Source organism: Aythya marila (assembly GCF_965140915.1).
Source record: "Aythya marila genome assembly, chromosome: 1".
In the NCBI taxonomy this organism is placed as follows: Eukaryota; Metazoa; Chordata; class Aves; order Anseriformes; family Anatidae; genus Aythya; species Aythya marila.
The window spans coordinates 165,366,446-165,392,894 of record NC_139042.1 but is presented as its reverse complement, the minus strand read 5'-3'; the positions used below and the strand labels follow the sequence as shown (position 1 = coordinate 165,392,894).

Sequence of the window (26,449 nt, the reverse complement as noted above, 5' to 3'; positions counted from 1 at the left end):
ATCGGTTGAATCCAGATGTTCCACTTTTCTCTTCCTGGATGAACTTGGGAGTTTCTGTGCATAAGTGAAGAGTAACTAACCACATCGCACCATTTCACACTTACTATGTTCAGTACTGAAGTTCAGCTAAAAAACTAAGGTTATCCTGGACCAGTAAAGACAGAGAAATGAACGCAGTGAAAAATTTCTGGGTCAGATCTCTACCAACTTTTATTTCTCAGTTTTGCCTCACAAAACAGTAAGTATGATGTTAAAGACAGCCTAAAATCTTATAGTCACTAAGATTTATGTAACGAGCAGGATAGGCAATACCCCCAGTTAGAAAAAGTAGCAGAAGAAGTAGCATGTAGCCAAACAGGACCCATAATCACTTTTATTACGGAACTTTAAGTATGTATGTGACCACGGTATAAATACAGACATGAAGTGGAGAGATGCCAACTGCATTTCTGTGTAAGATGAAATTTCAGTCTGTTGTTAGATTTCGCCACAAAGCTAACCACCTTTGAAACCTATGTGCCACACAAGGAATCAGAGCCTTTTCTGTGCAAGTCTAGAATTCACTTGGCTAGTGCTCCCCCAAATTAAAAAGATCACTTAAGGAGGTCTAAAGTTTTTAGATTTATACAATTTTATCCACCGAGGAGAGCTATGACTCCATTTCTCCACGTCTTATCATTGGGTTGTCCTAAGCAGTAATTTAATGGACTGCTCAATTAGTTCTTAATACCAGTGTTTTGGGAATTACTGCATTCCTATTGCTAACTTGTCTACCACGTGATTTGCCAAGCAGACAAACTTCTCTCCGTAGAGTAAATGAGCCCAGAAACCTACAGGGGCTGCCAAAAAGTACTGTGCTTAACTAGGCATTTAGTCTATAATAATGACAGCACGGAAGTTCAGTGTATCCACATCCCAACCTACCTAAAGTAAATGCACATAGTTCAGAAAAAGGTACTTCAGATAACTACAGTAGCTACAACTGCATTCCTGCTCTGTAGGATATTAATTTGCTAAAAGCATGTTTTATGTGGCCTTGGACTCAAAAATCCACATACCCTTGCAGCTTGAGATACATGGACTCTCCTTACAAGTTTCATCTGAGGAAGTGTGCTCTCATTCAGTTTCTGTGGGCACCCCAGACAGGGTATCCTCTGGGGCAGCTGGTATCACAAACACTTGTCTGGAAGTACTGCATGCAGTATGGAGACACTTCCAGAACCCATCAAAGGTATTCTCAAAAAGTCCTGCACTTTTTATACATAATATATTTTAACTATATATTTGATATATAGTAACATGTTAACATTGCGGTAGTATAGCGTTAAAATGCTGTTGGCCTTAGGAAAGGCACAGAAAATACTTCCTGTTCAACTGAGGACTCACCCTTGTTACACTAAATTAGGTTTAACTGAAAACCACAGCACAACCGTAGTGTGCTGCAGACATCTGAACGCTATGACCATGGAAGGTCAAAGTCCCCTGCAATGTGGTAGCAAGCAAGCGGAAGAGGAAAATGAGATAGCATGTGAGATTTTATCTTTCCCAGTCAGTCTAGTCCATAGACTACTTCATTCTCATAGGAACAATGAATGCCTTAGACCGTACAGGTTGATGAAGCAGCTAAGTACTTAAATGTCCTAAGTTAGTCTGGTGTACAAGGAGGGGGGTTCTACGCAGACAATAGCTGATGCTACACGGTCACTCTGGACCTCCTTGTCCTGTCACCAGCAGTCACTGCCTTCAGATTTTACAATCGCAGAATGAGTGAATCGGTGAGTATCTCACCCCTTTCCCCTCCCGCTGCCTAGGAACTGAGAAGAGGGCAATCGCCTACCAGCAGAATTTAGGCCAGCAGTCTTCATGATCACTTAGGAAAAGAATGGAAAGTCAGGTCAGGGCAAAACAAAAGCATACACCCTTGTTAGTTTAATGAGTGACAATCTAGAATGTCTTAGGCCTTGTAAGGTGACAAAGAGTAATATGCACTCCTCTTTCAAAACCCGATCTCGATCACATGCTGGGGCACTCCTTCCTCATCCTCACGGATCTTGCGAAGGCACATCTCGCACAACTGGAGAGGACGGTTGTGAAAGATGATGTTGCAGAATGCAACCGCCACTTTCTGAGGTCACAGTGAAGAAGGATTTAGATTCAGGCTAGTTGAATCCAAACCCAACTCAACAATCTTCTGACCACGAAGCTTTCAGTAACTTTGTGATCACTCCCTGTTATCTTCGTACAACATGACACTGTTGAATATTCATCAATACAATAATGTGTACATATTTGCACTAAAATCAATGTAGGCGTAGAGTTTCAGAAGAACAGACTGACTTAAGATGGTTGTAAGAATCAATTCTCTCTTCACAGCCCTAATGAAAAGCAACAGGTCATCTGGGACACCAGTGATGGCACCCTTATTAATGAGATGGTGAATGAAGAAATGGAGCTGTGTTGGGTCACTCAAAGTTCTCACATGAAGAAGACAAAAGCAAAAACAGTGAGTGGTGAGACAGAAGGCACTCTACCACCTTCCTGTTCTAGAGGTTTGAGTTTAACCACACTAAGCAGTGTGCATACTTACGGAACAGACCAGACCAAAAAAAAAAAAAAAAAAAAAAAAAAGAAAGAAAAAGAAAAAAAGATAAAACAGCACTTTGATACTGTCTGCAGTAAAACAGGTTTAAGTATTACCATAGATGGTTCCCTTCACTAAGCAATGTATTTAGTTAAAGCAGATGCAAAGTGGGCTTAGATAAGAGTTGTTTACTGCATTTAGAGATGGGGAAAATAATGCATTTGCAAACTGGGAAGTTACTACCACGAGCTACATTAAAATTATACCTATAGCTTTGAAGAATCAAGAAACTAGAATGTATGAATTTACATGTGAGCATTGACAAAAGAGTGCTCCAATTCTACCAAGAAATTGCTGTAGCTTAGCCCTGGCTGAGGAAACCTTATGGATGATTTTTTTTAAAGCTACGGAAAGCACTTCCAGGTGCAGATGCAAGATTCAGTTTTTGGGTCTATGTTCCCTCCTGAATGCAGCAGGAGCCTGTAAAGAGTTCCCAACAAATTAATCATTGTCTCAAACAAGTACCGATAATTGAGGTTTTTGGATGAAGCTGTCACACTTGGAGTAACATTGTTCTTAGACTAATGACATGAAGGGCCTGGAACACAAGTCCTATGAGGAGCAGCTGAGGGAACTGAGGTTGTTTAGTCTGGAGAAGAGGAGGCTCAGGGAAGACCTTCCTGCTCTCTACAACTACCTGAAAGGAAGGTGTGGGGAGCTGGGGATCAGCCTCTTCTCACAGGTAACTAGTGATAGGACTAGAGGGAATGGCCTTAAGTTGCACCAGGGGAGGTTCAGGCTGGAAATTATGAGACATTTCTTCTCAGAAATAGGCATTGGGACAGGTTGTCCAGGGAGGTGGTAGAGTCGCCATTCCTGGGGGTGTTCAAGGAAAGGCTGGGTGTCATGCTCAGAGACACGGTTTAGTGGGTGACATTGGTGGTACGGGGATGGTTGGACCAGATGATCTTGGAGGTCTTTTCCAACCTTAATAATTCTGTGATTCTAAGTGTAATTTGAACCAGTTTTATCATGGGACAAGATAAAGAGGATGAATTCTAATAATTCTCCCGGTAGCTTAAGCCATCTCAGTCATGACGGTAGACTTATCTCTAATAAGACTAAAAACACTGCTAGACTTCACCTTTGTAGGCACTGGCCAAGTTAACACAAAGCCCTTGCTCTGGAGCCTCACTGTTCTTACGCTGAAAGCTAATGCTATCTGCAGAGTGTGCCTATGCACACTTGGGCCTTGAGACACCTTTATTATATAGACATCTTTCACACAGCAGAAGCCAACATCACAGATTGGATGTGGGAAGGTAAAAGCAGTGTAAGACTGAAAATTATCACACTAAGAAAGTGATTATGAAGCTTTAAGAGTAAGTTGTGCTTAATTTTCACTTCCTCTCGGGAAACCAGGTAGCCAAGCCAGTTTCCTTTTGAAACTCATGAGCATACCATAAAAAGAGGAGCTTGCTCCTCTAAGTTCCCATGTTACAAGTGTGTTTAAGGAGTAACTTTAAGGAATAACAAACAAAGTGTCTATAAAATAAATGTCTACCTAATTGCAACACACGTTACAACACAAGTTCCAGGTATTGCTTTGGCAGATACCTGCTACGTGCACAGCAGCGTAGTAATATTCAGCTGTGTCATGCTCTATGTAGTTAAAGCAGAATATTCTAGTAGCTACTTTTAGTTCGGGCAAAGGTACAGTTAAGGCAGGAATCCATGGAAACAAGCATGTTATTGTTGATTTGATTAATGCTGTTCTTTGGGAAAGATGTCTATGAACTAACCCCACTCAACTATGAAGTAATGAATCCTTAATTACAGCAATCTTCTCTATTAATGCTTAACATTTAAAATTAACCTGTACTTGAGGTCTTGAACTGAGAGGTCTAAAGGAAGGTTAAAGGCAGAACTACACTACATGATTTGTCTTGCTCTGAAGGAAAGCATATTTTCTCATCTGAGATTCATTTGATCTCCATCTCAAAACCCTAGCACATAGGCACAGAACCTGAGAAACTGAACAGGCGATAGCTCTCATCCCATCAGCAACCTCCTCATCACTCCTAAGCACGTGCTTCATGACACAGCAAGTGGAAGATGAGCACACTCGCCCTGTCCTTATTCTTCAAGTGATATTGTGAAGTGTGCAGCATGAGTTTCCTCTGTTAAATTGTGCCTTAATCTCAGCTGATGGCACTTGCTTGAAATAAAGCAGCAATTGACCACTTCTAGAATATCAAAGTGTGAAACCTTCTCAGCAAAACTGGGAAGTTTTGGTAAAAGTGATACAGGAACCCTTACTGAGGTAGTTGGGGAACTGGACAGAGAATAAACTGATCTACAACCTACATGTCTGAGAACAGTTTATGAAGCGCTTCTGTTGTAAGGATTACTGCGTATTTGCCTTTTAGCTAATTTCTGTTTCCAACTCGTACTGAGTCATTTTTTCCATTACTGCAAGCTACTTTGTTTTTATTGGATGCTTTCAGTCTAAGCATGTTCAGAACATCACATCTTCAAAATTATGGTTAAAAGCAAGATAAAATTTGCCAAAATTAGCAATTAAAATGAGCCTGAAGTAACCAGTATGGCTATGTACTTTAAAAAAGATTTCTGTACAACACTTGAAATACAAATTTAAACAGTTCCTTCAAGTAATTCATAGTAACAATTTTACTACCTTGTCGATGGATGTTTGAGACCCAACATTGTTTCATCACCAGGTAAAATCATACCATCACAGTGGCTAAAAGGTGATCAACTCAACAGTTTTAATTTCTTACTTAGGATCTTGGCTTTACATAAATGAAGCTAAATAAAGACTACAGACTGTATGATCTGCTGCTTCGTAGTACTACAAATAAGACTTCTGAACAGCAAAATGGTATTTTTTCTTTAATAGCTATTGCATTAAGCATAAGAAAACACCATTACAAAAAAAAAGTTTACAGCATCTGATAACTTCATACAGTTGTGAGAATTTATGCTAGTTTTCACAGAAAATACATTTTAAACTTATAATTATTCCTTAAGGCAGTCTTGCTACACCTATCCAACTACTCAGTTTCAATTCATCAAGTACAAAAAAAAAACAAAAACAAAAACAAACAGCAGTACTTGAACAGCAGACATCTTATGCTTATTACACTTCCCCACAATTTGCAGGTAGAGATACAAAGTAAGTACAACCCACATTTAATAGTATAAGTCAAAAAATTGTTTTCCTTCAACTTGAATCTGACATAAAATTATACTAGCTTGCATTTTTTTTTTCATATTTGATTATATTAATCCACTCCAGATGTCTTCTATTATAGAGAACCGTAGAGCAGGAGCCATGTCTTCAGAGGTCTGTACAGAGTCCAGCAGAAGTGAAGTCACTGTCATTAGGAACTTCTGCTCACTCTGTATGTCAGGCAGATCACGGGCTAAGAACGATTTAATAGTTAACATAGCTTCCTGGTGTCGGTATCACTGTAACACCAAGGAGTTACAGCCATGGACCAGGATCAGGATGTGGATGAAATATATCCACATTCATGGGGCTATTCAAGTTTTCTGGAAAAGGCTTCCTGCCTCAAAATCCAGAAGTCTGTTCGAGTATAGCAAGAACAAGAGTGTCTCCAAAATGGAACAGAAAAAAAAAGGATGATTATTATTAGCACACCAAAGGTCTTGAACTCCATAAACAATACTGTGGACAAACTATCTAGGGCATCTGAATTTCTGCATCCACTTCTAAGAATGACTATTCAGCACAGACAGGCTGAACTATGTTTTAATTAAAAAGATACTGCTGTTCAAACTGACTTATCATCAAGTCAGAGACCCCATTTTTTTATTTAACCTATTTACTATTTTTTAAACCTATTTACACAGTTGTCATTTTCTAGACAGAAGTCAAAAGCCACAATCTTTCTTTTGAAAAGATTAAGCCTCAGCCTTGAATAATCAAAAAGACAATCTAAGGCATAGTCTTCTGGAATATCTAGAACGATGCTGCAGGATAACCAATTTATGAATTTAATACTCACTTACACAGAACTGAGAAGTGAAGGACTAGATTTTACACTGTTGCTTTGCAGAACAAAGAATGCTTTGGTGTAATGAGATTTATTGTTCTTCTCACATCACACCTTTCATTCCATACACTGTTGCTGTTCCTCCTTTCTTCTAGTTCCTCCATTCTGCATTTCCTACACCGTGCTTTTCAGGAACTATGACCACTTAATGAGTGCAAGTTCTACCCAGTGGGAAGATACCTACCTAGCTGCCAAAGAAACAGACTCCTGGGCTTGTGAACAGGCTGAGTGGAGACACGCCCTTCTCAACGGGGTGACACCCACATACTCACTCAGACTAGAGAGAGCCCCCTTGCTTGGTCTTGCTGGAACAGGACACATTGCACCACAAGCTACAGAGGTCAGTAAAATACCAACTAGCGGTCTATAACTGTCTACTGCAAGTACATAGTTACGAGAAGACAATCTTACTGCTTTTTGTAACCTTGAGAAAACAAGAGGCCACCCAGAATACAGCAGGAAACAGAACAACCAGTACCCAACTGCAGCAAATACCTAGCCTCCACATATTTGTGTCCCACAGCCAGGGACCTGCGGAAGCTGGAACTCCTTGGACCTCCTTAAAGTAAAAAAAAAAAATATATAAAGATTAAAAGGTAACTTCTGAGATAAACAGACAGCCCTCCTCCCATTTTTACTGCACCTAAGAATACCCAGAGTAAGCAAATACCCTCCAGATACTTGAATGGTAAAAGCACTGAAGAGTACAGCCTTCCACTAGGTACTCAAAAGCGGGGGGGGGGGGGTCCTAAAGATGCTTTGCATTAAAAACAGCCCACCTCATAAGAGAAGGCAGTATCACATTCACAGTACCTACTCCTTGAGCTGAATCGAGAAACCCACACAAGGGCAGCTCCTTGTTGACGAGGCCCAGCAGAAAACATTCCCCCTTCAAAAGAAATTTTGAGCAAGCCACAGCTCTGCTTCATCTTTCAGCTTCTCAGTAATCCTCCAAAACAGCACTTTCTATCAAAATTAGTTACTAGCCTGACCTGCCTATTGGGAAAGATCCCAGCTATCCTGCACATGCCATTATATTAGTTCTGTTTTTTTTCAATCCCAAGGCACAACTTCAAGAGCCTGCTATCTTTAAAGGCAAGGTCGGAACACAGCTACAAGGTTTGACAGATTGCAGTTACAGGTTGCATCACTTTTCTTCCAATTTACGTAGGACATTTGGGAACATGTAAGCATACCCATTTGGTAGTTTGCTTGAATATCTTCCCAGCTCTACTTTTGCTTAGAAGTCATCAAAAACAAAACCTGAAGTAGTACTAGCAGCAAGCCTCCACCAAAACCTGAAACATCCAGCAAGCTTTCCCATAGGACTAACCTCAGGTGGTTTTGTAAGTTTAACTCAATAGTTCCCTGAGAACAGCACAGACCACTATCAACAGTGGTAGCACAATTTCATCCAGGTTCTCTTTAATTTCCAAAGCTGAGACAAAAAAAGAAAAAAGGCAGTAAGCCTTCCATCTAGGCAAGACCATTTAGACTGAATTACAGTGGAGCACAGACTCATGGAAGCAGCGTTCATAAATATGCTGCTTCTCACATGTTTTTATAATAGTCCTTTCTGCTCAGGAGTTCCATACCAGCCTCTCAGACTGCAGGTCACCAGTCACCACTGCATGCATAGGAAAACACGTGCACACAAAGCTGTCAAACTATTCCAGTTTCATGCCAGTCAGTCTGAAAAAGATGATTAAAGGCTAAGAAATAAAAAAAGTTCCCCGAAACAGCAGCCACAGAGGTGAAGGGTGAGGGTGGATAATGAGGGCTTGGTATCTAGGGGAAGAAAAGGAGTAAAAATAGTTAGGGAGAGAAGGAATTATGAGAAAATGACTTTTAAAAAACAAAACTTTAAATATTAGGCAGTGTCCTCATACAACTACTATCTCGCTTCATGGAAGAGATCTTTAAGATACAGAAGGAAGCAGTAGCAAATGATGGAATCAACTGCTGTTGTTGAACACGAGTAATGTTATGAATTTGCCTCAGTATTTGTCTCCTGGAATTCACAGCTGCTTGGCTCCGATTTCCAACTGCAAAATGAATAATTTCCATTTTAGGAGACCAACTTGAAGGAGGTCAAAGCAATCCAGCTATCCTTGATTACACATCACAATTGGTTACAACCTGATGGATCTGCTTGTACTGGTACATGCACAAAAACAAACTTCAAAGCAAGTGTACTAGATCTTCATCAGCTGAAGCAGTAGTACTAAGTTTTACTAGAGATTCTGCTACTACTGGACAACGTCACATCTGCTTCTGGCAGTTTTAGAAGTAGTGCTGGATGAAGTTAAAAAAACTAACAATCCCATGTAAAAGTACTGGTGAATAAACATCTTGATTTCACAACATCCAAAGACTTCTCCTCTATCTTCAAATTCAATAAGATGTACAACTCAACATATGCTTGCTGATTAGCAAGCACAGAACATCTCTCTCTCCCCTTCCCAAACTCTTGGGTTTAGAAGAACTCAGAAGATTCCTGGCTTATCACCTTTAGTGGAAGTACAGAGTGTTATAATTCTTTCATATTATGCCAGTAGTTAAAACAATGCAAAAAAAAATCACAATTCTTTCATTTAAGTGGCATGTATATCAAAGTCATGGTAGAACCCAGCACAAATTTAGGACAAAGTTAAAGCTTGCTAATTTGAATGCTCTTCTAAACAGAAAAAGTTACTGTTAACATGGTCACTTGAAGCCCCAAGCTTAAGAAGAATGTTGTCAACATTTATTACATTAAAGATACAAGATTCAGAGACATAAAGCCAGAATTTTAACTATTTGTTTTACAGCTGAGAAGTGTTACCAACCAGCTAAGCACCTGTACTGTTGGGTAATCAAGGCAGCCAAAAATATTAGTAAAAACAGTATTAAGGTTTACTAACAACATGGAGATATTGCAACCACTTCACAATCCAGAGGCTCTAGCATACACCTGCCTATTCAATCCTGTACTTGCAATGCCACAGCAGTTGAAAAACTACACAATGTGGAAGTGTCTCCTCCTAATAGCTACAAAAAGCCACTCTGAATGTTAAGAATTACTAGCCATGCATGCAGCTTGCATTTGAAGTGGGAGGGAAGAAAAGCCATACACACCATAACCACCATATATATGCTACCATTCTTTGGCTTAGAAATTAAAAATTCTCTAGCCAGAAGAGATCAATTAGAAACTCATACTCCAAACAACTCTAAAACTAGGTAAGTAACCAAAGCATTACTAGTTTGTTCTTATCTAGCACCTCTTAATTTCTTGTAAAGGACACCAAATGTAACTTTTGTTCTCCGTAGTTGCTACTAGCTACAGCATCTTCTGCAACATGTTTCCATTGAGCTTCACTTCGTATTTTAACATCTATAGCATTCACCATAATCAGTCCAATCTGACATTTTGCTGTCTCATTCAGCAAGATGCAGCACTCCCCTTTGATTCTTGCTTTTGTGGACATGAGCTGTGAGAGCCAAAGGGAACAGCAGTAGCTGATAACTAGTCAAAAGCCTCAAGATAAACATGCCTGAGAATACACATTCAAAAACAAGATAGGAAAGTAGCCAGAACTACTGGATCAGCTGCAGAAATGTATGTCTTGCTGGCTGAAGAAAGGATTCTTCTGGCATGATTGAGCAGTCTCTTTGGCCAATAACTTGCTGCCTAATTATAGTTCTCAGTTTGACATCGTGCCAACCCAAAGGTGCAATTTTACAAATCAAGGGTTGTTCTCATCCCTCCCACCCCCTCTAAAGCAGATGGGTCAGACAAATTGTCCTTCCTCAGTTATTCCAACAGGCTACCAACAGCCTGCTGCTCACCTTTCATGTGTCAGCATGATCTTATAAGCAAGAAGTTCCCTTCATTCAACATCTTCTAAGTTGGCCACAATATTATTTTTGTAGGACTGAAGTGTTTTAGGAGAGAGGGGAAATTGTTTTCTTCCAAGAGACCGACCACTTTTGGCAATGTTCACCAGAGTGGCTAAGCTTTTTTCCAAGCACTGTTTTCTCATGGAGTCATGCTCTGCCAGCTGATAAAACAGTCACAAGTATCTGGAACTTCAAGGCTTGTATTCAGAAAACAAGGAAGCCATGGAAAAGCCAAAACACCATGCTGTACCAAAGCAGGCAGATTATCTGCATCTTGTAAGAATTTAAAGAGATTTACATGTGATCGTTAAAGCCAGAGCCTTACTAAAATTGGCCTTCACCCAGAAGTATTTGAGATTAAGGCAGCAACCAGCCTACCAGAGTCATCAATATTCTCAGTGAATCAAGACTCCCTGAAAGCATCAGAGGCATTTCATGATCTACACAAAGACAGTGACAAAAGCAAGAGTTCAAGTTCTTTGGTTCATGCATGTGACTTTATAAGTGGTTCACATCCCTTTCCTCACACTTTGTCACTCTGTGCATTAAGCTAAGTCAAAAACACGCTAGAGAAACTTACAGTGAAAGCAAGTAGAGCCTAAGTCATGATCTTGGGTATCCTCTTGAAGTCAAGTCATATCCTGAGTCTCAGTTGTATGTATCAGTTGCTGATATCACCAAAGGAAGTAAACAAAGCAGCAACAGACCTTTCTTGGAGCAAGAAAACACAGTAGGGCACATGTTGTGTTTCAATAAGCACCAGCTCCTTGCCCAATGCTATGCAGATGCAGACTTGAATTGAGTTTGGTTTTATACCTCAAAAGCACAGCCAATACTCAGTAAACATCACTAGCTGTTTTGGTTGCCTCATAACTTCTCATGTGTCAAGATCCAGGTTCCACAACACAAGGAGACAGGAAAAGAGAAAAAGGAGCAGTTTATCTGGATTAAAAAAAAAAGAAATTGCATCTCTGACATTGTTTTATCTTATGATCGGGGTAATTAATATTCTCTACCCTCTCTTGCTCTGTGCCCACCTTTGTCTAGTTTGAAGGACTTCTTCCAAGAGCAGCTTATGCAACTGCAGGATGTAGTACGGGACTCATGAATCACAGGTAGCTACAAGTAAGTTACAAGAGTATATAAAAATAGCAGTTTACTACTCATTAAGTGAAATGTAGTTTTACAGTCTATCGTGTGAGCTTCAATGAATATTTGAAGCTAAATTTTAGGCCACTTATTTAAAAAAAAAAAAAAAAATGAAGGTTCTGGCTTAATGTTTAAAGGGTTTTACTACCCAAACAGTATTTACAGTTGAAGCTGCCACACAACAGTCCAAGTTAGTGAAATGTGCTATTATGTTTTTAAACTCTGTATAAACAAACACCTTCCACTTATTAACAGAATGTAAAGCACATGCATGTTATCTAATACATTATCAACAATAGTGGAACATGACAAGGCAAAACAGGGAAAAAAGTTAAATGAGAGAATTTTCTTATCTAATATTATTTTCTGCAGATAATTAGAGAAGAGTTGAAAATCCTCAAAATCCAAGAGGGGACAAATTAAGACACCAAAGGCAGCCATGAGTAAATGCTTACCTTTGTGTACAGTAACAAGCTAACAGCTACAGAGACAAAGTCCCTGGAGGAACTCCAACAGAGGGGAAATTACACATCAGCTCTTTTAAGCAAACACTTGAGTCATATCTGTGTAGTTGATGATAAACTATGTCACTGATGACTCTGTGACTCTGAAGTCAACAAAACTTCTTATTAGAAAGTTACTTTTAAGTCCTGTTGGTAGGACTTTTACTGGAATCCCCCATAGCTTGCACACCTCTACCTTTAGCCACATTTAGGTATATGCAGTATTTTGCAAAAAGCTTAAATAGAAAAACATGTTTGGTTAGACTATCATATAAGCCTTTCCACACCAGAACTTCCCAATTTGTGCTTTAATCCAGCATTTACACCTGACATGACAGATCACATCCTCTAAAAGAATACTGAACAGTTAATAGCATCAAAAGAACTTTTAAAAACCACCATCTTCATCAATCAAGTACTTTGTTTTAGTAGGCTCTTTGACTTATGAAAACTTTACCAAAACCCAAACTGAGGTTGACACCCAGCACCTGACTTTCCCTCAAGAACTGCCCCACAAACATCCAGGAGGACTTGCCCATTTCCATGTTCCTTATGCCAGAGGATCTGCTAAGTCAAGCTCCAAAAAGCTACAGTAACATCAATTCTCACAAGTAGGTTTCTTACATTCACTATGAATAAACTACAGAACTTCACCCAGCACACCTTCCTCATTTTGAGATGCAATTGCTTTCCTCTGTTGCACTGACCAAGGAAATGAGCATCTTCCCAGCTTACTGCAGCATTCCTGCCTTGGTGACAGAAGGGACAATTGTACTAGCATCAAGAAACACTCAGTTACCAGTAGGTAACTGTACCAGTAGGATTAGTGAATTTCAGTAGAGAAACCTATAATCTTAGGCAGAATTCGGAATGTTCTGAAAAATCAGTTTTATCTAATGGCTCTTTGCATAAGGGACTGACAAACACTGTATCCTCTTCAACACGACCCTGACTTCATATATACTAAACTTCAATTGGTAGATACAAAATAAGCCCATTACTTGACCAGTTGTAGTACTACAATCATTGTAACAAATATAACCAGGTCATGAGTGTGGTAGCTGCTAATTATGTTTCACACTTTGCATTACTTTCATGAATTGTGAACCAAAAATGCTGATTAAGAAGCCAGAACTCCAGTAGTCATTTTACCAAAGCACTGCCTTACACTCAAAACTATATCTGATATTTTTACTAGTCTTCAGTAAAGCTTGTTCAGGGTGGTAGTTTTTCTTGCAGGGAGAAGGGAAATGACATGTTTGAGCATGAAGTTCTTACTGAAGGTAATATGACATTCAAATACTTCACGGGAGCCTCTAGCCTTAAACAAAACCAAAACCAACAAACTAAACCTGAATACTAGCTAACCTGTAACTAGCAAGAAGATAAATCAAGCAGTCCTTCTCAGGCATGTTAAGACAGTACCACACAATCACCTGGCACGCAAAGCCTACAGTGCTTATTTTCTATCTATCCTTCTCCAAACTTTATCTCCATCCTATATGGAGTGTACTATACATATATGTGTAGAGCTATCAATACAGTATAATTTGGCTCCAGGGACTGAGAGGGAAAATCTGTTTAAGAACTGCTAAAGTCCACTCAACATATCTAAGGTGGTTTTGTTTTTGCAAGTATAAAAGGCAGCTTCTCAAGCTGCCACAGATTAATTGTGACAAAAAAGGCAAAGGGACAGCTGGATTGAAATGGGGTTTCCCTCCCAGTGACATAAATAACTTATCTTGCATGTTCTCCCTCATGAAAAAGGAACGAGCTACATTTAACATGCTAATTCTTACATAAAGAAACAGAAATAGCCTAACATCTACTGCACTACCCTGTAAACAGGGTATCTGACACTAAATATTTTTCCTAGTTAATGGTTGCAAACCAGCTACAATTAGCACCATGTGAAACTTAATTCCCCCTATGGGGGGACACGGGGAAAAACTTCTGGTCCATATTTATTTAATGTAACCTCATCATAAGACTGAGGTCTTTAATACCACATAGACACCAGAACAGCACATTGACTCCAAACTCAGCCTTATGAAATGCGATTATCTTTGCTATTCATTAGTGCAAAGCTAGCCCATTAGCAAGGAATTAGTCAGGAATTACTAATTTTAAGTGAAAGACAGCTACATACTGAGGTTAGCACCAGGATAATCTAATTCAAGAACAACGCTCAAGAGCAAATTAGGGAAAGGGTAAAATTCCCCCAGATCTCTCATCCGATTTTCAGCAGCCAGAACCAGAAAAGCAAGTACTACCTCTTCTTAACAGGAATTCCTACACAGAAACTGTGAGAGGTTGCTTGTGTTTCCATGCTTCACATCAGTACCTACAGCTGTATCCAGCACCTGTATGCATTGCCAAAGCACGAATTTCTCAGGACAGCCTCTTCCTGGATCCCAACCGCAGCTCCTTGGAGATCTTTCTTTCCACAAACTATTATGACCTACAAATGATTTTAGGTTTTTCCTCCTAGTTTTACATTTGTTATATTTACACCTGGAATTATTTATGTAATAACAAGAAAAAAATATCTTATTCTAGAAGCAGGAAGTAGCCAAAGAAACTGATGTTACACACAGATTGTTCTTACAAAAAGAAAGCATTGAGCTATTTTCCACAGAGTGCCAGACAAAGAGCACAGTCCTTGTGAACAAAAAAAAAAAAAGGAATTATCATTAGGGCCTAAAATAATTCCAGTTGCTGAACAAGGTAGAGTAGTTAAGTTTAGTAATCTTCCTAAAAACATTGTTTTATACGGTTTGATGGAAGCAACTTAACAACAGGAGTCCCAGTTTAGATGAGAGGCACAATACTACCATTCTGATCTCACTCTTTACTGAGTAAAACCTAAGGCAATTCTCAACAAATTAGACACCTGAAATATCACGCCAGACTGATTTGGAAACATCTCCAAAAAAAAGACATGTACTGAGATTTAAAAAAGCAAACAACTTTTGAACTTGCTTTGCTAACTAGATTAAGTAAAGCTACACCTGTAACAGCAATAATCAGGGTTACTTACAGTTTATAGAACCATCACAGGGAAGGCAGTCGAAATGCAGACCAATCAAGAAGATGCTACCAATAGCTTTGGGTTGTTTTAGTTCTGGCATTTGGATGAGAGAACGGGCAGGTACTTTTAAAAACTCTCCCTGATTTCATTAAGGTTACTCATGTAATTAACCCTACTCATTCAAGCATAATTGCATATATTTATAAACAAAGCTTTTGTTAAAAGTTGGCCTGATATCCACTGTAACTAAAAATAACAATTCACTTCAACAATGGAAGTATAGGTTTTAAACCAAGAATGCTGTAGCAAGTTTCAGGACATTAAGCCAAACATTTCAGAGCCAGAAGTCCTAGATGGTATTTTGGTTTCCAAAGGGGCCCACAAGGATCCCAAATTTGACAGAGGAATGCAGCTTGTCAGCATAGGCTTCATCCACTTTTAAGTATTTCAGAAGGTAGCACTGACCACACGTACAGCAGTGTACATGAACAGTCAGCAGAGTTCACCTTTGTTGCCAAATGAAGACACTTGTTTTGCCTTGGAAAGGTACTCAATTCAAGTATGAAGTTTTAAGAAAAAAAAAATGTTAGGCAAGTCCTTCCTGTAAGTTTGAAGCAAAATCTGATAATGAACAGTTTTTGTGTTGCTAGTTTATCTTAGCCATTTTGTGTAAGAATCCAAAAAACTAACAGGTAAATAAGTCACACAAACATTTCAGAGCCACAACACAAGGCTAAGACTTGTATACAGTTTCCTGATGTAGAAAAAAAAATCAAATACTCAAGTGTGTATAGAAGATGCTTGGCTTCCTCTTCCAGGATCACTATCAGGACAATAAAAACAACAACAGCAAAAGCAAACAAACACCCCCAGAATTAAAACTTGAGTTGTAACCACTCCTGGCTGGCCAACTGATCGCTTCAAAGCGAACTGCCTCAATTTGCACTCAAGACCATGCATTGCAACCATAACCTAGGAAAAATAAATAGAAGCATATTTCAGACTGACTTTAAGAAAATAATCCATGAAACTTGGCCCCAACAGAAAGTTTTAAAGCTGGAACTGTCTCTAACAACCATTGCTTACAGATATTTTGGTATTATAATAGATGGTTTTATGCTGGTTTTAGACAAAACGTAAAGCTAATGTTTGTGTGAAGTTACACTCATACCAGAATCATTTACTTGCAACCTTGAGAACAAACCTTTTGATATTTCCACGCTTGGGCCCAAAATAAGACTGTATTGGCTGGTCAAGTTTTTTTGTTTTTTCTTTTTTCCCCCCAGGGGGTGTTTCACCATCTTAAACTCAACTTCACTCTTCATTTAGAGTAGCAGACCTTTGGAAGCCATTACTCTAAGAAACATATTCATAGAATTGTATCACAGAATAACTTGGGTTGGAAGGGACATTTAAGATCACCCAGTTCCAACTCCATGCCATGGGCAGGGTCACCTTCCACTAGATCAGTGGATGTCAATGGGCTAAGTGCTAACACAGTTCATGCAAAAAAAGGAAACAATCTTGTTCAAAAACTTCATCGCACTGTTAATCGAATCTTTGACTACTGATTCACAAAAACAACATTTGCAGGATAAGCACAGTGGCTGAATTAGTGCTCTAGCAGAAAACAGAAGCCAGGTACCAGGTCTTGTCAAAACAAAGCATGAAAAAAAAAAAATCCTCAAGTACTTCACCCTACAAATACCCTGATCATCTTTTGTCTTCTTATTCTATCCTTATCCTCTTGAAGCTACTAGAAAGGAAACAGCTGAGGAATGCCGCCACTCTTATGCCATGCTTTCCATTGACTGTCATTTCAGGAATGCGTATAGGAAAGTAAAGCAGCTTGGAATGTCTCCACCCACCCAGCAGCATCAGGAGCTGCCCAGCTCACCAGCAGCTCCATAGCCTTGCAGCTGCATCCCAGTTTACACTCCTGTGGTCATCCAGATCAATAAAGATAGATAAATTGTTAAGAACTGATGTAGTAGTTGTTACGTAAGTGTTCTCATATGCTGCGCTTTCTACATGGCATATAGTATGCATTGGTAGTATGGCAGTAATGACGTAGAGCTCCCAATTTCTTGGTTGCAACAAGTCCCAGAAGTATGTACTCGTGCTATAGTCATCCAGAAATACCACCACACTTGTACATCAAATGTATTTGAATTTGGGGATAAATTGAAGCTTGGTTTTTGAGAGAATTGCAGTGACTATCTTACTAGCCCAAGTAAGATGAGAGAGAGCGAGTGCAAGCATGCATAAAGGCATAAACAAGTACAGGACTGGCCAAGAGCCTGTCAAGCCATCTGTTCCAACTTAAGTTTAGCATGTACCCTTAAGCCTGGAATACAGAGATGTGACTTAAGACTTACAACTGAGGAGCTGCTAATGATCTACACTGGCTAGTTCTGTCTGCTAACCTCAGATCTAGCTAATAAATTGAAAATTAGTAATTTGGTAAGCAGCAACCAAATGGTAATCGAGAAGCTTGCTACTATGATGCCAAGATCAAGAAGGCCTCAAACCAAGCATGCTCACATCAGTTTTATTCACACTTATAATTGCACTTATTATCTACTCTTAAAAGCTGCTTTTGATGATTTATCATGAAAAGAATGTTCTAAGATACTGAACATATGCCAGAATGCACACAAAACCATGGATAAAGCTTGAGTGTAAAGGCACTATTAATGCCACAGTGAAATTCACAGCTAGAGACCAGCAGAAGTTGTTCCTGAGCATCAGTGTCAGCAAACACTAAAGCCTTATCATCTGAACATGTCCTTACACTGAACGCAGAACTCTTCGTACATGACTCAATAAATGTCAAACAAGGAAATCTGCTTTAAACGCTTCATTACTATGCGCTAGAGTTCATTTGAATTTTCTATTTATGCATATTACCCATAGTGATGAAAACTGTTACAAAACCAGAAATGAAAACCCTGGGTTTAGACTTGACAGAGTTTAAAGAGACCAAGAGACACTTGGAGATAACAAACCTAAAAAGGCAGGAAGATTGCCACTGATTTTCTGCTTGGTATTACAGAAGTAACAATTACTTCAAAAGCAGCATTTAAAATTTCCACTACTATACTTAAAGTATATTGTGAAGAATTACATCTTTTCTCTCCTCTTGCCTCCATTTCAAAGGGTAAAAAAAAAAAATCTTAGATGACATGATCATTAGAAAGCTAACAAGTACATATTGTAGAATCTGAACCTAGCTACTGTAACTATGGAGAGACAGATCTATGGCCCACACAAGAACCGACTCCAATTACAAAGGGGATTTTAAACAAATATGCCTCTGTAGTCTAATCACCAAGTGAAGTCAAAATTACACTTATTTCAGGACTCATTTTTTGCTATGCTTTGTTGTACAGCTCGAGAATTAAACAAGTCAGGATAACATAATACAAGCTCAACAAATGACTCCAAAATTCTCACTTGTGTATCATCTACAAGAGCTTCTGGGGGCTGCGTGGGTGGGAAGCTGTTCCCCCTCCAGAGAGGGGGAGGTTTAGACATCAGGTTCATCGCCATGCACAAAGCCTTTCTGTGCAAAAGGAAGTTCTCCTACTTGATAATCTCAAAAAAATGAACAGGTTTACCATACACAGCAGTATTTCCACTCCCTGAAAGAAGCAGTGCAGAAGTCATAGCTGGGAGGTTACTAAGATAGCTTTGAGCTATTTCTATACCTTCCTTATCCTTGGATGATGGGTGCTGCTGCTATGATGCAAACACCCTGGAGATTTAAGACTGCAGCAACCTGTTCTTTGCTCTTATGACTTGACGTGCTCTGCATGCTGTGGCCCCAGCTCAAATACATGACCTGTGTTATCATTTGTCAAAAAGGATTCCGGCAGTGCAGCCTTAATATCCTCCATCCAGACCTAAGGCAGAGAGATCCAGTGCTGGTCAAATTTATGTCCCTTTTTCACCTTCTGTTTGAAAGGATGTCATAACTAAGATGACATTGATGCCTACTGTAATGATACCCTTTACCATGTCAGGTACTGTGACGATACCGCCAGGAATCCTGACAGAATTTTTCCTATAAACTACCAGGAAGCTTCCTTCAAGGAAGCTACTTCTTACTCACAAAATAAAACCCAAGCACAGGACTCACAGGATATAGTAGGTCAGTGGTAACAGTGAATAGTTTGGATCACTTGTGAATAGTTTCTCAGCATCTCCTCTACTACTGATGGACCAATGCAGAGCACTATAGCAGTGGCATCAATAAGAGTTTCTATTCAACCCTGCATACTAATCAGGCCTCTAAACTGTTGTAAAATTATAAAGTTGACTATTTAACCTGCTTTATATGTACACTTAGTACTCGAAGAGTTACAGAAAAACACTGAAATTTTGCAACAGAAAGAGGGAACAGCCTTTGGGAGACTTTGCTTAATTAAACTCTACTTGTCCTGAAACAAAAGGTGCACACGCTCTTCATTATGCATTAGGAACTTCTCTTGCTGTTCAGCCTTCAGCAGTGACAACACCTGGAGAACACAATGCCCCCTACGCACCAATAGCCAAAACCCTGTCCTTGTGCTCCCCAAGCAGAGCACCGACCAGGCCTGAGAGACATCTTCTACGCTCTGTAGTGGCACGAGACTGCAGCACCCGCCTCCCTCACGCAGACGGAAGGAGTGCAAACAGCAAGCCACCACCTCCTAGATCTGCGAAGCCTCAAAGGAAGAAGGCAGCTGAGAAGAAAGCCACACGAGTTGTCAAGGCCTGATCCCAGCTGCCTGCTGTATCAGGAGCACGCAGGTACTCACTCTGCAGAGCAGGCCTGCGCTCCCCAGGGAGCTGCACGCGCAGGAAGCGCGGCCTTCCAGGAACCCGGGCACATCCCAGCCCCTCCCCAGCACACGCAGCCTTCCCACGCTGCTGCCCAGAAAGGGTGGGCTCCTCTTTCCTGTACGAAGCTCTGTGCAGCTTTTAGGCCAGCCACTTGCAGTCACTCAGCAGCAAGTCCCAGCCGGGGCGAGCCAAACGCTTCCCCTTGCGTGGAGGGCAAGGGAAGAGCATGCAAACCCCGAGGAAGGATAGGTGCTTTGCTTTAAACAGTACAGAATTGAATCCCCCTTTTGGTAAGTATGCCCCATAAGGTTTCACTGAAAAACACAGTCTTTTCTTATTTCACAATATGCCACTTTTCCCCTCTCTGCAGCAGCCATTAATCTGGGAGGCCACAGCTCACCTCTGGGCCCTGTTTTTCTCCAGTCCAATTGTTACTGCAGATAAGACAAGCTGCACTATCTGTACGCTGCATCTCAGCCTGTGTGACAGCTGTCTGGGAATGCACTATTTAACAACATTATCAACTTAGCCTCCAAGTTAATCGAACAGACCTCTGATTTCAAGTTAGACCTCATAAATTTATAAAGGTTTTCTGGTCTCACACACATAATATGTATATAACTTAAGATACTGCAACAGGATGCATAAAAATATCCTGCTGCAATATGCTACACTATGTACATCCTCCCATAGATGGATTAATTGCATATCCACTTTTGTCTTTTTTTTTTTTTTGCTGAAGGCCTAAGCTGGATGTATGCTGAAACAAGTTCCTAAACGAAGAAAACGTCCAAATCCAACATTATATACAGGAATAAAAATCACTATCTAACAACAGGGTTTTTCCACAGTTCAAGATTTAACTCAAAGCAACTTAATTGATATGCCCTCAGCTATAATGCACTCAAGTCTGCAGTGAAATAAAATGAAATCACTCACTAACATTGATGAGAGATGAATGAAATGCCTGCATATACCCTCCCTCTTCCTCCTCTGAGCAAAACCAACCCAATTGTATTTTTCCCCCCACCATGCACAGTAAGAAAAATAATTCTACACAGAGCTTTCTGAAGGTAATGACATCTTACCCCACTGAAATGGGAAGTTCAGCTAATTACTTCAGTAGCAAAGCTTGATGCTCCATTAAAGACAAGATCTGAAGCTCACCAGAATTTCAGGATTAATAGTACTTCCCCCTCAGCATTTCCAACCACCCGGGGTGTGGGAAAAAAAAAAAACAAAAACTACACAGCTTAGGCCTTTTCCTATAACTGTTATATATAACTGGGGAAAAAACAAAGGCCAAGTAGGAAGAGAATTAAACATTTCATATACTGTCAGACACGCGTTTGTTCTTAATAATTGCGGAAGAAAAGTTAGACGCAAGACAAAAACCTACCCAAACAAGGTAGAGTCACTTTGTCTTTGTGGACAAGTTTATTCCTGTGAAGCAGTAAAACCTACAGGGAATCTGACAAACAAAAAAAACTAACAACAATGCAACAGCAGCCATGGCAGTCTTAAACACAACAGACTTCAACATTATTGACATTTGTCACTCTTCCTGACAGTTCTGACTGAGTAGTTGCGAAGAGTTTCCTTTGGGAACAGATAAAGCTTTGTTCTATTCTGCAGCCAAATCTGATTAAATGAATCAATGCTATAGGCTGCATAATGTACGATTTGCACCTTTTATATGGCATACTAGAGAAAACATATTGATGATAATAAAGTGAAACCATAACAAAACGGTTGCGGGCAAGGATTTGTTGTTATGTCTGCCCCCCTCCACACCTTTTTTAAAAAAATATAAGATGCCTGGACTGCCTCAAGAGGATTATCGTTTCACAACTGATCTTCTTATTTGCGTTTAATATCATAAGACCAGAAAAGGCTCTTTGGTATCACTAAGAGCAGGAGAGTGAGCAAGAGTTTTAACAGCGATGTAAATCTTTACCTCTGTTCTCTTAGACTTCACCCTTCCCAACTGCAAACTGACTACAGGTAGAAAGAAGGGGAGAATAACTCCCAAGAAATTTTGCTGCAAGCTTTGCTGCCCACAGCGTCAAACATTTTGAAAACGCTATCTAAATGCCATAGAGAAAAGCAGCACCATTCGTCTCAGGGAGTTAAACCAAACGTCATCCTTCCCTACCAATCACCGGCCCACAGTAACTCGCAGACCCATCGACCTAACCAGTTAAGGAATGACTTCCAATACAGAGCTCCCCCCATGCACAAAGCAATCATAACTTGATTCAAAAAGAATAAATACAAAAAAAAAAAAAAAGCAACACACTCTGAAAGTGACAGGGTAGCCTGGAGTCAGGTAAGCCTGCTGCAGTAACATTGTGACAGAGTTAACCACAACATGCAGTCATTCTTCCAGTTCAGTTCACAACTGAAAGTAAACCAGCCCTTTCCACAGCCAAATGAGAGATGACTTACATACAGGAAACAGGGCAGAAAGTAGTAGAAAATTACATCTTATGTTCAGAATTTGGCTCTGTCCTTTCTTACTTCGTTACTGTGGGGCAGCTAACGCTTGGAGAAATTCACATCCTCAAAAAATCTTTATGGGGCGGATAAGATGCACTGAATTCGCCACCTAATTTTTGAGAAAAGCACGACATAACCGTGTCCTCACCTAACCGTTTGGGGAAGGTTTCTGCTTGATCAACCTACATCTCATCCGTTCTCCTTTTGCTTGAAAAAGTGAACAACTGCTAAACTCAGGAACAAGAAGCCAGCCTGTCAAAGACTATGTTTTTTTTTGCTTTTTGGACATCCAGTGAACGTAATATCACGTCGAAGCTCTTGGCCTTCTAGAGAAAGAAAAACTATTCAGGCAAACCCGCATTATCTCCGGATTGCCACAGCCTTTCCTTATTTGGCTAACGTTTTGAGATTCCAATCAGACTGCTATGAACTTCAACATGCACAAAGCATCCATTTTGAGGAAACTTCACAGCCAGTTTCCCTTCCATTCCCCCCCCCCTCTGCCCCGAGCGCGAGTTCCCTCCGGGCAGCGCCCCCCACGCCCCGCACCCCCCCCTCCTTTTTATTTCCCCCCCCTCCCCTCGCCGCAGCCCCACGGCAGAACAAAGCCATCCGGATTCCTTCGGGCTGCTCCCAGCGAGCGGCCCGAGCAGCCCCGCAGCCCCGCTCGGCTCCCACACTGCGGCAGGAGCCATGGCTACGGGCAGGAGCCCTCCCGGCACGGTTACAGCAGGAAGCCGCCCCCGGGACCCCGGCCCCATAGGAAGAAGGGGAGGGGAAGGGGGGCGAGACCCCCTCGGGGGAGGCCGCCCCAGCGCTGCGGCCCCCCGGGGGGGGGCACCTGCCCCGTTCCCTGTTCTCCAGCCTCGGGAGGGCCCGGCCGCTGCCCCCTGCCCCGTGTCCCCCCCCCCCCCCGCCCGCACGGACCTGGTGGAGCGCCGTGAGCCCGTCCACATTGGCGTAGTTGATGTCGGCGCCGCGCTCCAGCAGCCGCAGCACCTCCTCCGTGTCGCCGCTGGAGCAGGCGGCCAGGAAGACGGCGCCGTCGTCGAACTTCACCTTGGTCTTCTTGCGCTTCACCACGGGCGGCTCCAGGTCGGTCTCGGAGCCGATCCAGCGCTTGAGCTGCTCGTTCCGCTTCTGCTTGGCGTCCGCCATCTTCATGCCCCGCTCCCGCCGGGCCCCCTTGGCGGTCGCGGCGCGGCGGATAGGCTTTATACCGCCACGATCCCACAGCGCACCGCGGCCCGCGCTCGCCCTCGCTCGCTCGCGCACCCACCCAGCCGGAGGGCGCGGAGCGGGAGGGAGCCGGAGGGGAGGGGCGGGGCGGCGCCGCCGGCCTCCTTAGCATAATCCCGCGAGATTTCAGCGCTGGGGCAGGGTGGGGGAGAGGAGGAGAAGGGGAGGGGAGCGCGCGGGGCGCGGCCAGTGGCGTCATGGCCGGGGGTGGGGAGGAAGGGGCCTAGAGCCCCCCTCTTCTGGTGGTGTTAAACGAGTTAGAACACACACACACGCCCCATTTGAAGGTGCAGACCCTAAAGTGTACTTCCTCAAGACACACAGCTTTCAGGAAGCGAGCCATGCCGTGCAGTTAGTGCCCTTCCCGGTGCACAGCGTGTTTTCCTGACTGTAAACAATACACGTTTTCGCTTAAATTGAGGCATCTCTGGGGATAAAACGTGGTTTTAATCTCACTGGGAACAAAAAAAATAAAGTTTTAATTTCAAGTAATTACAGGAAGCAAAGTATAGCTTGAAAGGGTCACCAAAACCTCACGCTCTTCGAATTTTGCATGGTTTGTTCTTTCCTTAATTATAATGTCTCCTTCTTTTGTTACGGTGGGCGGCCACAGAGCCCGCTCTGCCTTCTTATTTCCGTTTTTATCCATAAGAATGTCAGTGGCATTGCACAAGAAGTGATGGTTCAGGTTACATACCTTTAGCAGTGTGTTCTCACTGGTGCTCTTCACAGCAGATTATCAACTGCAACTGTTTCAGTGGTATTGCTCCCACAGTGGTGTGTGACCTGCAGCCCACCGAAAATTTGCAGGAGCAACACAATTGTGGGTGTTTGAAAGACAGTACCTGGTAGGCAAGACAAGAGATTTGCCTAAGAAAGTCTTGCAGTCTAAATAGGTGGATGAACAATGACTTGGCATCTAATTAATACATTCCCATTGATGACCCATGTGTCTACTCAAACATACAGTTTAGGTTCCTGGACCTGATTGTGCATAATCCCCTTCAGAAGTTGTCTTTGTAATGTTTTTTACTCACACGGGTAATTGAGTGGTGCCCAACATGCACAGTTACCAGCCTGCAGCTTGGCTGCAACTCCTGACTTGTGGCAAAGGAGAGGATCTGTGCGGCATCCAGCTGCATACTGTGGTCTTGTCCTCTTGGGCATCCTTCCCTGGAGACAGACTCTCAATCCAATGACATTCTGTAAGGAAAGTACCTTCCCACAAAAACGAATGAACGTCCTCTGTCCCCAGGTGTCTCCAGTATTGTGGGTGTACCCTCCCCAGTGCCCTGCAGAACTCTTTCCCTCTGAACCAGCTCAATCAGCTGTCTGAAAATTTGGCTCTTCAGAGAAACCACATACCTGAAGAATGTAGTACACTGATTTCAGCAAGGATTTAACTCAAGAATCAAGTGCTTTACTGACAGCAAAGTAATTCTAGGCAAACTGATAGGTATTTACTTGAAATGCCATCTCAGGAATTTCATTGGTAGGGAGCGTTTTTTTAGGTTTCCATCTGGGCTCCTGTGCCCACTCCTTGAATTTTTTCCTCATGCTCAGCTTTTTCTTTCTGGTCATGGGTCCTAAGGAGCTCCTTAAACTCACTGTCCTTGGCTTGCTAGGGAAATGCAGAGGTTTTCCAGCTCAGAAAGGATGTCCCTTTCTGTTCTTAAGTAACATACAGTCTGCTTTTAAAGACCATGTCTAATAACTTCCTCTTGATTCCTGTCTCCAGGGCATTTTTCACGGATTCATCTCCAGCTTCACAGAGAACTTTGACAAATATCTTTTCTTACACTGCAGCTATTGGGATATTCTACATTCTTGACTTCATTTTTTCTTGACTTTTTCATTTTCTTTTCTTTTTTGGTTGTACCTCATTATTTGGGAGTTATGTCATGTTTGAGCCTTTTAACACACCCCACAAGCAATGTATGATTCATCCGTGCAGCTGGTTTAAATTCAGATGTTCTGTGTATATGGGGTATATGTGCCTTTCCCAGATACCTGTGTGCTCTGTAGTAAATTATTTTAATTGTACCTTGAATGTGATTTAGCAAACATATGATCTTTCTTAAATAAAAAAGTATATAGCTGTCACTCATGTACATTCATTCATCTCTACAATTGTCCCCATTTTCTGTATCCAACAAAATTAAGCCACACTTCAGACCAAGAATGATAAGAAAAATAATAATAATTCTTAACGCATGTTCTTATTTTTCTTCCTTATTTTTCCTTTTTCATATAAGCTTATAATTTCATAAAAGCTTATATTTCCAATAGTAAAGGCATACTGGGCCTACTCAGTCATACCAGTTTGATGTCATTTGTTATCAGTGTAAAATCAGAATACCTGAGAGGAGATGAGACCCTCTACAGCTTCTAATTCAGTACTAATTAAGATGAACACATTCAATTGAGATAAATATAGACAAGTACCTTTCTGCAGAAAAGTACTTGTATAGACATATAGACATATATGTCTATATTCTACAGAATATAGAATATATAGACATATTCTGTAGAAAGGTACTTGTATAGACAAAGGTATAGAGGTATAGACAAGGTACAGACAAATACTTTCTGCAGAAATCTAGTGAAATTCATCTGTACAGAGTCCGGGCCCAAACCC

The 26,449-nt window shown here is 41.2% G+C and overlaps 1 protein-coding gene across 5 annotated transcripts in view; it reads right to left on the bottom strand.

Annotated features, from left to right (window-relative positions):
* The window catches only part of PPP1R12A (protein phosphatase 1 regulatory subunit 12A), a 123,462-nt gene extending 99,595 nt beyond the window's left edge, over positions 1-23,867 (bottom strand). For 2 of the 5 annotated variants that reach the window (XM_082754455.1, XM_082754453.1), the window contains exon 1: positions 23,500-23,867. In XM_082754455.1, coding sequence (XP_082610581.1) covers positions 23,500-23,736 — 237 coding nt within the window. In that variant the 5' untranslated portion in view covers positions 23,737-23,867. The remainder of the gene's footprint in view (positions 1-23,499) is intronic. The other 3 variants (XM_082754451.1, XM_082754452.1, XM_082754454.1) reach the window with 2 other exon arrangements.
* Positions 23,868-26,449: the final 2,582 nt, after the last annotated feature.